The sequence below is a fragment of the Colletotrichum truncatum genome, assembly GCF_014235925.2.
Source record: "Colletotrichum truncatum strain CMES1059 chromosome Unknown Contig_0002, whole genome shotgun sequence".
In the NCBI taxonomy this organism is placed as follows: Eukaryota; Fungi; Ascomycota; class Sordariomycetes; order Glomerellales; family Glomerellaceae; genus Colletotrichum; species Colletotrichum truncatum.
In genome coordinates, this window is record NW_027222399.1 from 3,062,248 (window position 1) to 3,075,936 (window position 13,689).

Consider the following 13,689-nt stretch of genomic DNA (forward strand, 5'->3'; position numbering starts at 1 on the left):
CCTCCGTCCTGTTCCTGCCTCAGGGTAGGTACCTATCTACTTCACTGTTAGTTAGGTACCTTGCAGTTGTAATTTCCAGGCTGCCTAAGGCTATGGCCTAACCTCGTATGAGCTGCCTGCCATCCGATGCACTACCAGCCATCATCCCCTTCGTTGCCTGTCTGAGCGCCGCAGCTGCCTAGTTCTCAGCTCAGCATCCTCTAGACCCTTGTGACTCAGGCACGAATACCCTCTTTTACCACTTTCGTACTTAAGGGCATTTCGCTTTCAAACAGCCAGCCAAACATCAACCAGAGCATGCAGTTCAATGCCGCTGTAGCTGCGTTCACCAACACCTACCTGCTTTTGCGGACGTTTGAAACTCCAGCCTGACCTTCCCCGCCTGTCTTACTTCTTACACTCAAACGATAACAACAACAACAACAAGATTGCTACAACATGCCGAGCGACAATTCAATATTGCATGCCACACATTCTCAAGAAAAAAATTAATAACGCAATCCCTGAGACCTCGCGCCAGCAAGAATCCATTGACACTTGCGAATGACAGTCGTACTATAGACTCGTGGATACGCCCACTCCTCAGGCCACTACTTTCATTTCGGAAAACATAAAGTGCAATCTATCTCATTCATCGACTGTCATGACATCCGGGCACGTCCTCCGGTTTCCCCGGTCAGATGAGGAAGGCGCTTTTGTCATTGTTCAGGCTACGTCAACTCGTTCCAAGGCCTTGGATGTCAAGTTGGTGGGCACTGATGGTAGGGAGCCGTATGCCATCTCATGTGAGTTGAATAATCAGTATCCCGCCACCTCCCTGACCGCCGATCACTACGGCCCGGTCAGGTGGGTCTTGGCCGACGTTTGTTTCGTGCAGTGAACTCATGCACGACGATCACAGAACTATGATGCTAATGACGATTTCCTCTGGCAGTGCGTCATGACAAAGTCTCATCCTTCCGTGTCAAGAACAGCCCCTGTTCGGAGGATGAGTGGGTTTCTATACTCACTGCAGTCCTCAGGCAAGACCCAGCCAGCGATATTGAGGTCCTTGCCTCTGTTGAAGACCAGTCATCCATCACCCTAACCATTCGCAAAAAGGGGAAAGAATTTACTGTAAGTGTCCTGGACGCAAACCCCTTTCCAGCCTTGCTCGGGGAGGCAAGACTGATGGTTGGTCGTTAGCAACGTCTTGGCGCCATTGAGTTAAGCCACAACCCACGCGAGTTGATTGAGCTATACGACTGGTGTGGCCTGTCGGTCCAGACCGCGGATGAGGCCAAGGAGGCTCTAGCTTCAGCAACCGCCAAAGCCAGCCAGCTTGAAGAAACCGTGCGCGAGCTCAAAGCTCAGCTCGATGAGTTAGTTGCGGCCAAGGAGGCCGATGAGTCGGAGCTCCTGGAGAAGTTCCGCGACCTGCTTAATGAGAAGAAGGTCAAGATCCGGCAGCAGCAACGAATTTTAGCGTCTGCTTCCGTCGACCCGGAGAGACTGGCTTCACCAGCTGTCAAGCAGGAAGACCCTGCGCAGGAACCAAACCTGTCGAGCTCAGGCACTGTGCGTGCGGCAGGCAAGTCGCGAGCAACCAAAAGAAAGGCTGCACCTGCACCAGTCGATGATGATGATTCTGATGAAGAATTTGAAAAAATGGATGTTGATGCAGCTATGGAGCCTGCTCCAGAGCTGTCTGACCAACAACGCGACACGACTGAGGACGAAGATGAGACGGCAAGTGAAGAAGAAGAAGATGGTGACAGCCCGGTAGAAGTACCACCGGCAAAGCAAGCACCACCAAAGAAGTCAGCACAGTCACATGAGAAGCCAGGGCCAGCAACCAAAGAGGCACCTCCACCAAAGCGTGCTTTGCCATTTGCTAGGAAGAAGCAAGCCCCGGCTAAACCCTCTCCGCCTCCTGCGGACAGCGAGACAGAATCCGACGACGAGTTGTGATGTGGATGATTACCAGTGGCCAGAAATGGTGGCTCTCACTGCATGCTGTCTAAGTCTAGTTAATGCGGCGGCGTCATGGTTGGTCATTCAGAAACGTCTTGCGAGGCCGACATTCGATTGCGTTGTTCTTGGGTATATATTTCTGATTCAAAACTCACACCTCGGATCACCATCTTAGCTTCTATGCCATTATGCAGATGAAGGAACCACATCATGTTAATTAATCGTATTGAGCGGAATGCTATAAGGCTCCCGCAGAATTGGAGGGCGAAGTAACCGACGGCCATTAGTGAGGGTTTCTTCCCTTGTCAGATTTAACGAGTGTCCTCAGGGTCAAACTTGTTCTTCCAGAAGCCTCGGAAATGTTTAGACTTTCCAGCCTCTGCGATCTCGCTCACCTCCCTCGGTGTCAGTTTGATAGCAGGAAGATGATTCAGGTAACTCTGCAATCTTTCTTCCTTTGACGAGGTCGTAATAGTGACCAGACCTTGATCGATACACCATCGGAGTCCGATAATGGACTCACTGACGCCATACTTCTTGGAAAGATTGGCCCAGATAGTCCTGACTGGGCTCTCAATATTAGCTGTGATCGGTGTCAAGGGGGCATAGACTGAAACAGCAATGTTGTTCTTGCGATGGAAGTCCAGCAAGTCACCATGTTGGAGGTGAGGATGATACTCGATCTGGTTGATCGCAGGGGGGATCTTAGCCGTCTTCAGGATGGCTTCGAGGTGAGACTGCAGGAAGTTTGAGACACCGATAGACTTGGCCCGGCCAGACTCCTTGATAGCCTCAAAGTCGGCCCATTTCTGCTGAAGCTCCTCGTCGGAGTCGGCAAAAAAGGGGGCATGAATCAGGTACAGGTCAACATATTCAAGACCGAGTTTCTCCAACGTGCGAGCGAAGGCCTCTTCGGTGTTCTGCTTCTTGTTTCCGGCGATCTTGGCCGTGACAAACAGTTTCTCTCTTGGGACGCCAGCCTTCTTGATCGCTGCGCCGAGCTCCTCCTCATTGCCATAGACTGTACTTGTCAGAACCATCGTTGCAAAGACGGGCTGTTAAAATACCTTCTGCGCCGTCTAGATGACGATAACCGAGTTTGATGGCTGTGACGGTGTTGTCGACAATCTTCTCATCGAATCCAGCGCCGCCAGACTTGTAGTTGGCAGTGCCCAATCCATATGCAAGCTATAAATATACTAGCATTAGCCGTAGCTTCTCAAGCAACGTGACAGCCAACCAAGATCCCAAGCGGGAATTATGGTGCTGACACGGATTACCGAGTTGTGGATCCTCCCGCAAGCACCTTCTGGCAGAAAGACGAGACTTACCATAGGGATCTCATTGCCATCATTTAGCTTCAGCCAGGGAATGTATGGCATCTGCTTCGGGGGCGTACCAGAGGCATCAGGCTTGAAAGTTGACAGAATTGAGTTCATGTTGGGCAATTGAAATTGGTGACTGATGAGTTGCGGAATGAAATGATGACGAAGCCAAGACGATGGTGTTGAGGTCAATCTTGAGCTCGTCTAGTGAGGAACTTGCGGCGGTGGGAAAGACGATAAAGAGAGGTGCCAGAGGGTCAATGGAGCTGAAGCAGGCTTGTATTTCTAATCAGATGGATCTATGCTTCCTTTTCAGACGAGCCTGTGGAATTGCACTTGGTGTATCAGGGCGATGGGATGATACAGGTAGCTACGAACACTATCCCCCGAATGTGCGTGTTCCGCTTTCCTCGTTCCGATGAATGGATGTCATGCATCAAGGCCCGCCTTAGCACTGTCCGGATTGGCCATTGACATCATTCATGTGGTACCGCGCCGATATACGTTAGCACAAGGTGCCGTGACGAAATTATGGCTTGCGTCCTTCCCACCCCATCCAGGATGCCGGTTCTGCCGGTGTGCTGGAAGGGAATTATATGTGCCGGCCAATGTCCTTGAAGAGTAGCATCAGTTGCTTATTGCTAGCTTCTCACTTCAGCACAGGGCACTCTCTGGAACCCCACTTGCCCAATTGGAGCTGTTGAGCGCTGGAAACTCAAGAACGCGGGGCTTCTGCAGGGAGTAACACCTAACTCATAGCACGTCTGATGACGACACTCTTAAAGCTTTTGCGTGCTGGAAGCCTACTGCTGGAACACGGGCCCGAGCCGGCTACTGTGGAAGACGACCCGTTCGGCTCTGGACCGGCGACCAAGCAGAGCATCAGACAATAAACAATGGAGTTTTTTTTTGAATTGGATTAAAGCTCCGTGATCGGAATTAAGTCGACCTTCGGCGACTGTTGAGCTGGGTGCCGAGGTTCTATCCAGGTGCGCACATCCAGCTTAGGTCAGCATGAAATTTCTCAGTCGCCACTAAGACGTGCGGAAGGTCAACCGTTCATCACCAGCGGTTTAAAGACGGCTTATACCATCATCATTATTAGCAAATACCCCTCCAAATACTACTTTCACTTGGCTGATTTCTCTTTTCTTATAAACTCAACAAAGATACCCCTCGTCTATAATTCTACCGCAGAAGCCATTTTTCATCTTTGATTTTCGCATCACCTGCGCCGTGAACGGTTTATAATCCGCTTATATGCTCTCGCGACTGCTCTCCCGTCGAGCCGTCCCAAGAGTCATTACATATCCTACCATGGCCGCCCAACTGTCTAACGGGTCGGCCCCGACTCCGAATAGCCAAGCGCGCCTTCCACTAGCTGAACTGCCCAAGACATGGCATTACACCTCTTCTCTGCCTCCCGACTCCCTCTTTCCCACCCCCGCCGACTCGCACAAGACCCCTCGCGACCAAATCGGACCCCGCCAGGTCCGCGAAGCCGCCTTCACATGGGTACGTCCTGAGAAGGCCGAGGACCCAGAGCTTCTGGCTGTCAGTCCCGCAGCGCTACGCGACATCGGTATAAAGGAAGGTGACGAGAATACGGAGGAGTTTAAGCAGACCGTGGCAGGAAACAGATTGCACGGCTGGGATGAAGAGAAGTTGGAGGGAGGGTACCCCTGGGCGCAATGCTATGGTGGTTTCCAGTTCGGTCAATGGGCCGGCCAACTCGGAGACGGCCGAGCTATCTCTCTGTTTGAAATAACAAACCCCGAGACTAAGGTCCGGTATGAGTTGCAGCTTAAGGGCGCGGGTCTGACGCCGTACTCGCGGTTTGCAGATGGCAAGGCCGTGTTACGGTCCAGCATCCGCGAGTTTATTGTGTCAGAAGCTCTCAATGCCCTCCGCATCCCCAGCACACGCGCTCTGTCCCTTACTCTTCTGCCGAATTCCAGAGTTAGGAGAGAAACCATTGAGCCTGGCGCTATCGTCTTGCGTTTTGCGCAATCCTGGATCCGCCTCGGCAACTTCGATCTCCCCCGTGCAAGAGGTGACCGCAACCTCATCCGAACTCTCGCAACCTATGTTGCTGAGGATGTTCTCGGCGGTTGGGAAAGCCTGCCCGCTCGGCTCGAGAATCCGGATGAGCCGGCCAAGTCTCCGGCACCCACCCGTGGTGTTCCTTCCACAGAGATCCAGGGACCGGAAGACTCTGCCGAAAACCGATTCACTCGGCTCTTCCGTGAAGTCGTTCGCCGCAATGCGCTGACAGTTGCCCAGTGGCAGGCCTACGGCTTCATGAACGGCGTGCTTAACACGGACAACACATCCATCATGGGCCTGAGCATTGATTTCGGCCCGTTCGCGTTCATGGACAATTTCGACCCTTCTTATACTCCCAACCACGATGACTACATGTTGAGGTACAGCTACAAGAACCAGCCGACCATCATCTGGTGGAACCTCGTCCGTTTTGGTGAGTCGCTGGGTGAACTCATCGGCGCCGGAGCTCGCGTTGATGATGACACATTCGTCAACCAGGGCGTCGAGGAGAGTGAAGCCGAACCCCTCGTCGCACGTGCGGAGAAGGTGATCATGCAGGTTGGCGAGGAGTACAAGGCGCTGTTCCTGGCAGAGTACAAGCGTCTCATGACTCTCCGTCTGGGACTGAAGAACTTCAAGGATAGCGACTTTGATCACTTGTTCAGCAACCTCCTCGACACCATGGAGACACACGAGCTGGACTTTAACCACTTTTTCCGCCGCCTCAGCTCCGTCAAGGTTTCGGAAATTGCAGACGAAGACGCCTGCCGCGAGGTCGCTACACGCTTCTTCCACAACGAGGGCGTGACTGGCGGCGAGCCCAAGGGCCGTTCTGATGTTGGCACTTGGCTCGGCAAGTGGCGGGCCCGCGTGGTTGAGGACTGGGGTGAGGACAAGGATGCCGAAAGGGAGAAGGCCATGAAGGCCGTCAACCCCAACTTTGTGCCTCGCGGTTGGGTACTTGATGAGATCATCAGGCGAGTTGAGAAGGAAGATGAGAGGGATGTATTGAGGCGTGTTATGCACATGGCCCTGAATCCGTTCGCGGATAGCTGGGATGGAGCAGAGTTTGAAGGCAAGACATACAAGGGTGATAAGCAAGAGGAGGAACGGTGGGTCGGCGACGTGCCCAAGATGAAGCGGGCTATCCAGTGTAGCTGCAGTTCTTGATGTGCTACTTTGAGTCGTAATGAAATAGTTTCCGTCCAAGGTTAATTGAGACTGGCTCTCATGTGCTACTACTTTCTGCTTGTTCAAAATTTGTGGTGTAAGATATTTGCAATCAACATGTTAAGGCAATGTTCACAGCTGTTGTTACAGAGCCGGAGTTATCGTATCAAGTCTTAATGAAGGTGCTCAGGCGGATGCCAATCCTTGATCTACATTGTAAAAGAGAATCTTGTACCGGATGCAGTCCCAACCTCCTGTTAATTCCTACTGACGGAGTATCTGCAATACTAAAGCCATATCTTTCATGGTCTCTCCTATGTTGCGAAAAGCGCTGTGGTCGACTTGACTGTCGGAGGAGTGGTTACAAACTCGACAGTTTCGGTCCAAGTACCGAGGACAGGTATATCCTATCGGCCCATGTCCCGTGGACCCCCAGGAATCCCGGCGAAATGCGGTATCTGCAACCTGGAATAAGTCTTTTATTGTAACAGGTCCATCATGTAACCGAACCACATTATCGTCTAATCATGTTCCTGCTCCCTAGGCCTGACTCCACGGACTTTGATCCCTAGAAACGAGAACGACGGAAATCCAAAGTGGTCATCATGAAAACGGGTCAGGCTGCAATGAGAGTATATCACGCCTCTTCCGATATGCCTCGGGCTGTACCGGATGTGACACGCAAACACAAGGCGGACGGCTGCTTTGAACAGCATTCAATGTGTCAAATTACTAACAAAAACCCATAGCTCCCTTAGTATCTTGTTCTTGCTCCGTCTGCTTGGGCAGGATTTGGGTTTATACAAACGCGAGGATAGTAGATTCATATCAAGAAGCTGATGTAGGGGTTCGTAAATAGCAGGAGACTCACACCGGTTTGCCGTAAGGAAGCAAGAATTGTTGGGGTATCTCAATGTTGGATGTTGATGAGCATTCCACTTACAGAATAACTTGAATCTTGACAGACTTGATGCTGTAGAATGGATATTAGTACCACGTTAAGACATAACTCGGTAATTTAAACACATCACGTCGAACAAGAAACAAGGCCAGATACTCAGTACTCGGCCGCACAAATCAAGAACTAATCATCAATTGCTTTCACAAAAGGAACAACAGGTTGAAGTTATTTACTTTCTTCAACTTCCACCCCGGCTCTACCATCGCGTCCTATTATGTACAAGCAATGCACCCAACCCTGACAAAAGAACTTTCTTTTATTGTCTTCACTACGATCGTACAGCCTGCTTCTCATGCTCCGTACGCAATCTGGCCCATCGGCCTGTCCTCCTCCATGCCAGGCGCCATGAAGTTGGTCTTGGGGTTACCAGTGGCCTTGGCCGCAGAGCAGCGGGCCATTGTCGGCGAACTATGATATATTGTTAGCAACTGTTCAATATGCCTGGGGATGACGATTGCTTACCTTCTTGAGATGACGTCTGTGAAGTAGAAGTTGTCAATAACCTTCCTCAAGGGAGAACCAGTGGCCTTGGCGCCCTTGTTCTGGTCAACCAGCTGAACCTTGCTGAGCTGCTGAAGAGAGACGGGCTCAACCACATCATAGGCCGCCAGGGCCGGGCTGACCTCGACCATTCTGTCGCGGAGCTGAGCAACATCGTCGTAGGGCAGGGGAGCGCCGAAGAACTCGCTGATGGCGCGGATGATCTTCCAGTCAGTTCTGGCAGCACCAGGCAGGGAGGTGGCAGCACGGGTCATCTGGACACGGCCCTCGGTGTTGACGTAGGTACCGGCCTTCTCGGTGTAAGCAGCACCAGGAAGGACGACATCGGCGATCTGGGCACCGCGGTCACCGTGGTGGCCTTGGTAAACAACGAAAGCGTTCTTAGGGATGTCCTTCTCAGAGATCTCATCGGCACCCAAGAGCCAGACGAACTTAGGGGTGGTCTCAGCAACCTCGGTGGAGGGAGTGACGAAACCGACCTCGAAGGCACCGGCACGGGAAGCGGCTCTCTGAAGAACGTTGTATCCGTTCCACTCCTCAGTCAGGAAGTTGGCGGCGTTCTTGTCAACGAAAGCACCAATGGTCTCGTAGAAGGCCTTGGAGTCCTCGTGGTCAGTGACACCAGAGCCAACGATGATCATAGGGCGCTTGGCGGCCTGAAGCTTCTTGCCGAAGGGACCGGCAAGAGCCTGCTTCAGAGAGGCGTGGTCGGTACCGAGGTGCTCGAACTCGAAAGTGGAGTCCCAGGTCTCACCCACGACACCGATCTCGAGGTCAGAGCGGAGCCACTGCTTGCGGATACGGGCGTTCAGGACGGCAGCCTCGTGGCGGGGGTTGCTGCCGACGATGAGGATGGCGTCAGCCTCCTCAATACCCCAGATCCTAGAGTTGAACAGGTAGTTGGAGCGGACATCGACACCGTGGGCGATAGGCTTGCTTCCGGAGGGCATATCAAGAGCCAGGTTCTCAGAGCCCAGCTTGTTGGCCAGGTCCTTCATGGCAACCAGAGACTCAACCTCAGTCAGCTCACCGGCGATAACCTTGAACTCGTTGCCCTTGGGCTGGATGTGGTGGAAGGCGTTGGCAACCTCGGTGAGAGCCTGCTCCCAGTCGGCGGGCTCGAACTTGCCCTCACGGCGGATCAAGGGCATGGTGAGTCTCTGGGTCTTCAGACCATCACAGGCAAAACGGGTCTTGTCGTTAATCCACTCCTCGTTGACGTCGTCGTTGAGTCTGGGGAGAATACGCATAACCTCAAGGCCACGGGAGTCGACGCGGATGTTGGAGCCGAGACCGTCAAGAACGTCAATAGACTCGGAGTGCTTCAGCTCCCAAGGCCTGGCGCGGAAGGCATAGGGCTTAGATGTCAGAGCACCGACGGGGCAAAGGTCGATAACGTTGCCGGAGAGTTCGGAGTCGAGGTTCTTCTCGAGGTAGGTACCGATCTGGATGTCGTTGCCACGGCCGAAGGAGCCCATCTCGGGGGCGCCAGCAATGTCGTTGGAGAAACGGACACATCTTGTGCAGTGGATACATCTGTTCATGGAGGTCTTGATGAGAGGGCCAATGTTCTTGTCCTCGACGGCACGCTTGCCACCGGTCTCGTGGAAACGGCCGCGGTCGCCGCCGTAACGCATCGACTGGTCCTGAAGATCACACTCACCACCCTGGTCGCAGATAGGGCAGTCGAGGGGGTGGTTGGCGAGCAGGAACTCCATAACACCCTCACGAGCCTTGTGTGTGAGGGGAGAGTTGGTCTTAACGACCATGCCGGGTTGGACGGGCCATGCGCAGGAGGCAACGGGCTTCGGGGCCTTTTCGACTTCGACCAAGCACATACGGCAGTTACCGGCAATCATGAGCTTCCTGTTTGTATTTGTCAGTCGGGGTTATCCCGCGGAACGGCAACGGTCATCGATTCGAACAAAGGGCTTCGTACTCATGGTAGCAATATCTATCGAGGAGTCAGTTAATGGCATCCAACGCATTTTTTCAACGTCTGAACGAACCTGGGGATTGTTACGCCTGCCTTTTCGCAAGCTTGAATCAGGGCAGAGCCGGCTGGGTAACTGTGAGCAGGAATCCTCGGACACGAATACAGCACATCTCACCTTCGACTGAAACTTTCTTTCCGTCTGTAGATCATGTTAGCCATCTCTATCAAGCCCAATTGAGTCGTGGCAAGGGCGGGATAGGCGTACCAATCGTCAGTTCAACTTCGGCATTCCTGCGAGCTGTGGTAGCAAAAGTTCGCGAGGCATTGGCGGCCTGCTTTCCAGTCCGCCAAGCCGAACGTGCTAGAGTGTGCCGCAGCATCGTGTCGCCTTGACGGATTGAGCCAGACGAGACGGGGGAAGGCGGATATGTGGGAGGCGGATTGATTTCAATCGTTGACGTCGGGAGGGAACTGCTCTTCTGTCCCGGGCCATGGGGATTTGGTGGCGCTAGTGCGTAAATCGCGATTAATTTACGTCGATCGTGATTGGCTGAGCCGGCCGGGAGCTGTTTGAGGCCTGAGGCACCCACAAACTCCTCCGTGCACCTTTTATGTCCTCGGGTAAATTTTCCTCGCAAGATTCTTCTTTTTCTTTTTTCCTCATCAATTGTACATGGGCACTTATCGTAGGTGAGCTTGAGCGCCGCAAGGTTGCTTCTGTCGAGCCTTCCTCTATCTAGTGACTCTAGAGTAACATTTTTGACGCCGTTTATGGAAGCATGGGAGAATACCTCAATGACCGTTGCCTCTTACCGCCGGTCGTTACATCTTTTGATGACCAAATTGTAGACTTGTTCGTGTGTGTATTTGCGGGTATCTCATGATGGCTATGTTTGGTGCCTATCTACTAAGAGAGCCTTTCGATCTGTTTGGTTGCATTGCTACCAGCTGCGTTGTGCCGGGAACGGCACGGTATGCCGCTTGTTCATGATGTCTCATTTTGGCTCCCGCCGAACTTGTGCTCCTGTGTCCCTCCGGCAATGAAAACCGCACCCTTTTCTTCGGCCGCTGAAACTTCTAGTTTCGAGCGTCCTTGCCCTCCTCTCTGTTGGCTGCCTGTCCGCCTGCGGAATTCTGCTCCCTTTGGATCGATGCTTGGTAGCTGTCTTTGATCGTCTGGGCGTGAGCGGCGTAGCCAGTAACCTGCTGCAGCGCCTGCCCGGCATTGAAGAGCGACCAACGAATGGCCGCCTGCCTGGGCGGACACACTTGCGGCGGACTAGGTGGCCTGTACGTCGACAGGTGCCGGTTGTTGTAGTCAGCGCCGGGCGGCATCGGTGCCTCGACGTATGCCATCATAAGTTCTTCGTCGCGGGGCTCGAGACCGGCGTTGGTTTCTACAACACCATCGGTTGCCTCCAACCCTTGGGCATGTCGGATAATGCGCCGACGTTCTCGCTCGTAAACGAACTCAAGATTTGCTGATACCGCAGCCGAGTGCTTTTCAAAGGTTTCCAAGGAAACCTTGAGACGGTCGACTTTGTCTCTTGGTGGCTCGAAAGGTTCAAAGAGAGAATGTTCTAAGGGGACAAACATAGCCATGGTTTCTGTACCTTCCTGATAGATTGGGATATCTTCGTCTTCCAGAGGGTCATTCTTCGTCTGCGTCGAAGCGGATGAGGACCCATCACCTCCGGTTTCTTTTTTGCCTGTGTCCTGCATCTTTTCAGTTGCTATTGGGCCGCCCCGGGGAATTGAATTGTCCGGTTGTATGAGTTCATAGGCACTGAAGGCGAGGAGCCTCAACTTGGTTCATCGCTAGATTTGTTGAAATGTGGATCTTTGGGGAAAACAGTCTAAGTCCAGACGGCCCAAAGTTTGGTTCAAGGCAGGAAGTCAGCTTGGGCCCATGACTGGCAAGGTCCCATGCCCAAACTTCCCTAATGCGGAAACCACACTCTTGAGCCCCCTTACTACTAGAGTGTAGAATTCGACCAGTTGTGAAACGATGTTTATATTTGCATCTTGGACCAATACTTACTACATTTTACGTTGGCTGTCTTGCCGTCATTTTTGCGAAAGATGGAAGCACTAGATGCATCAAGGAAGAAGGATGAAAAACTGCAGTTTTTGTTTTATTACTCAAGACGGATAACTGATTTTCTACAACATGGTGGAAGACCTAGCATTGAGATTTACATTAACTGCATGTAGGCCTCTTCCCCCACGGTCCAGTCGTCCTATAGTACTCTGAGCCAACACCAATATTTGCTTGGCTCGGCATTTAAAGCTCCATGGTGTTGGCTGAGTGGCCATCACCGGCGCCTATCGATGTCGTGGATCGATGGCATAGTCGAAGGGAAGATCTGAAAATGTCGGCAGCTATAGCACGCGTCGATGCACTTCCTTATGAAAATGAGGTGTTGTCGAACTGACGTATAAGTTCAAGCCGGATGATGCTGATCCGAGTGATGAGCTGGCGTGCACGTCGAGCGAGCTTCTCAGCTTCGCTTTTGACTGATTTGCAGACTAATCTTGCCCTCTACTGGCATAATGGTGATGGTGTTGTAAAGGACGACCCAACCCTGTTCTCCGTCATGATTTGTGAAAAGCGGGTGTCTTACGTCCCGCAGATGTGTTGTCATCTGGACGGTAGAACATTCCGCACGTACTCTCTCACCAGCCTCAGCCCTGCCCGGACAAGATCCTCTAACCGCCTATCCTTCCGCTTGCGCAACCAGAGTAGTATAAACGCCAGTAGAACGATATCGATGGTCAGATGCTTCATGACGATCCACAGAAGCCATCGAATCCATGCCATAAAGCTGCGCTGCTTTCTAGACTTCCACTCTCTTCCAGTCGTTATTTGTTCTCGTAATGCGGCGACCTCGGCTGTTAGCTTTTCAAGTGCGCGTTCCACACTTCGTGACCAGTTGCTGCTCGGCACAAGTGCCTCCTCTTCAACGCCCTCGTTATATCCTAGCCTCCTATCTGAGTCCCGTTCGGCGGCGTCGTCTTCGCTCATCGGGCTCAGTACCTTCATGGGCCCCTCCGATCCGCTTAAAGGCTGCAGGAAGCGGCGCGGCTCGCCGGTATACCCCGTTTCTTTCGGCGAGGAGTCTGTCGAGCTCGGGCTGTTGTTCTTGATCTGGTTCCATACGAATTCGAGTTCCGCAACAAGTTCCTTAGCGTCTCTACGGACAACGAGTCAGTGGCTTTGGCGACGACATGCGCGACGAGAGAGGAACTTGAGCCTTACGGTGTTGTCGCGTATCTGTGCATCGTCTCGATCAATGCCTCAATATACCTCCTCTTGGCCTCCGTCCGGGTCAGGCCCTTCTGCGAGTTCCAAGCATCCCACTTGTCCTTCTCGCGCTGCAGCTCATCGGGGGGCATTCCGGAAGCCGAAGTCGGCCTCTCCATGACGCCATCGACGTCCCCCTCCATCGCTTGCTTGTAAAGACCATAGAGTCGCAGCCTGTCAGACGGCGGGGGACGCGAGGCCCCCGTCTTGGGGATCTTTTTGACGGTATTTAAGGCATGGACGAAAACGCGATCTGCGGACGGAGGAAGAGCATAACGACACAATTAGCCGGGGAATTACACACCCCACAACAGGGGCAAAGGCATTAGAAGTTAGGTTTTCTTCTAAAAAAAGAAATAGAACTCACCCACGGAGTCAGCCATCTGGACGGCTGTCCTGGAAAGAAAACAGACCGAACAGGAATGATTTGTGGTGGGTGGTGATGGGGGTGGGAGATAGAGTCGCGTTATGGCCGAGGTTTAGATCTGAGTCG

At 52.7% G+C, this 13,689-nt stretch overlaps 6 protein-coding genes across 6 annotated transcripts; 2 read left to right on the forward strand and 4 right to left on the reverse strand.

Moving 5' to 3' along the window:
* Positions 1–643: 643 nt before the first annotated feature.
* CTRU02_203772 (mitotic apparatus protein p62-like protein) lies at positions 644–1,950 on the forward strand (the record flags this gene model as incomplete). Its single annotated transcript, XM_070204260.1, has 4 exons — positions 644–846; positions 921–1,116; positions 1,186–1,485; positions 1,516–1,950. The coding sequence occupies 4 exons, from the start codon at positions 644–646 to the stop codon at positions 1,948–1,950; spliced, it is 1,134 nt and encodes a 377-aa protein (XP_070062023.1).
* A 314-nt stretch (positions 1,951–2,264) lies between these two features.
* On the reverse strand, positions 2,265–3,392 carry CTRU02_203773 (nadph-dependent alpha-keto amide; the record flags this gene model as incomplete). Its single annotated transcript, XM_036722346.1, has 3 exons — positions 2,265–2,974; positions 3,021–3,141; positions 3,285–3,392. 3 exons carry the CDS (start codon positions 3,390–3,392, stop codon positions 2,265–2,267), a joined length of 939 nt encoding a protein of 312 aa, XP_036585952.1.
* A 1,146-nt stretch (positions 3,393–4,538) lies between these two features.
* Positions 4,539–6,494, forward strand: CTRU02_203774 (YdiU domain-containing protein; the record flags this gene model as incomplete). The annotated part of the gene is made up of 1 exon (XM_036722347.2): positions 4,539–6,494. One exon carries the CDS (start codon positions 4,539–4,541, stop codon positions 6,492–6,494), a length of 1,956 nt encoding a protein of 651 aa, XP_036585953.2.
* A 1,251-nt stretch (positions 6,495–7,745) lies between these two features.
* On the reverse strand, positions 7,746–10,272 carry CTRU02_203775 (NADH-ubiquinone oxidoreductase 78 kDa subunit, mitochondrial; the record flags this gene model as incomplete). The annotated part of the gene is made up of 6 exons (XM_036722348.2): positions 7,746–7,863; positions 7,918–9,822; positions 9,896–9,910; positions 9,966–10,017; positions 10,068–10,091; positions 10,158–10,272. 6 exons carry the CDS (start codon positions 10,270–10,272, stop codon positions 7,746–7,748), a joined length of 2,229 nt encoding a protein of 742 aa, XP_036585954.2.
* Positions 10,273–10,969: 697 nt separating this feature from the next.
* On the reverse strand, positions 10,970–11,614 carry CTRU02_203776 (uncharacterized protein; the record flags this gene model as incomplete). Its single annotated transcript, XM_036722349.1, has 1 exon — positions 10,970–11,614. The coding sequence occupies one exon, from the start codon at positions 11,612–11,614 to the stop codon at positions 10,970–10,972; it is 645 nt and encodes a 214-aa protein (XP_036585955.1).
* A 919-nt stretch (positions 11,615–12,533) lies between these two features.
* CTRU02_203777 (Autophagy-related protein 37) lies at positions 12,534–13,579 on the reverse strand (the record flags this gene model as incomplete). Its single annotated transcript, XM_036722350.1, has 3 exons — positions 12,534–13,086; positions 13,152–13,449; positions 13,564–13,579. The coding sequence occupies 3 exons, from the start codon at positions 13,577–13,579 to the stop codon at positions 12,534–12,536; spliced, it is 867 nt and encodes a 288-aa protein (XP_036585956.1).
* Positions 13,580–13,689: the final 110 nt, after the last annotated feature.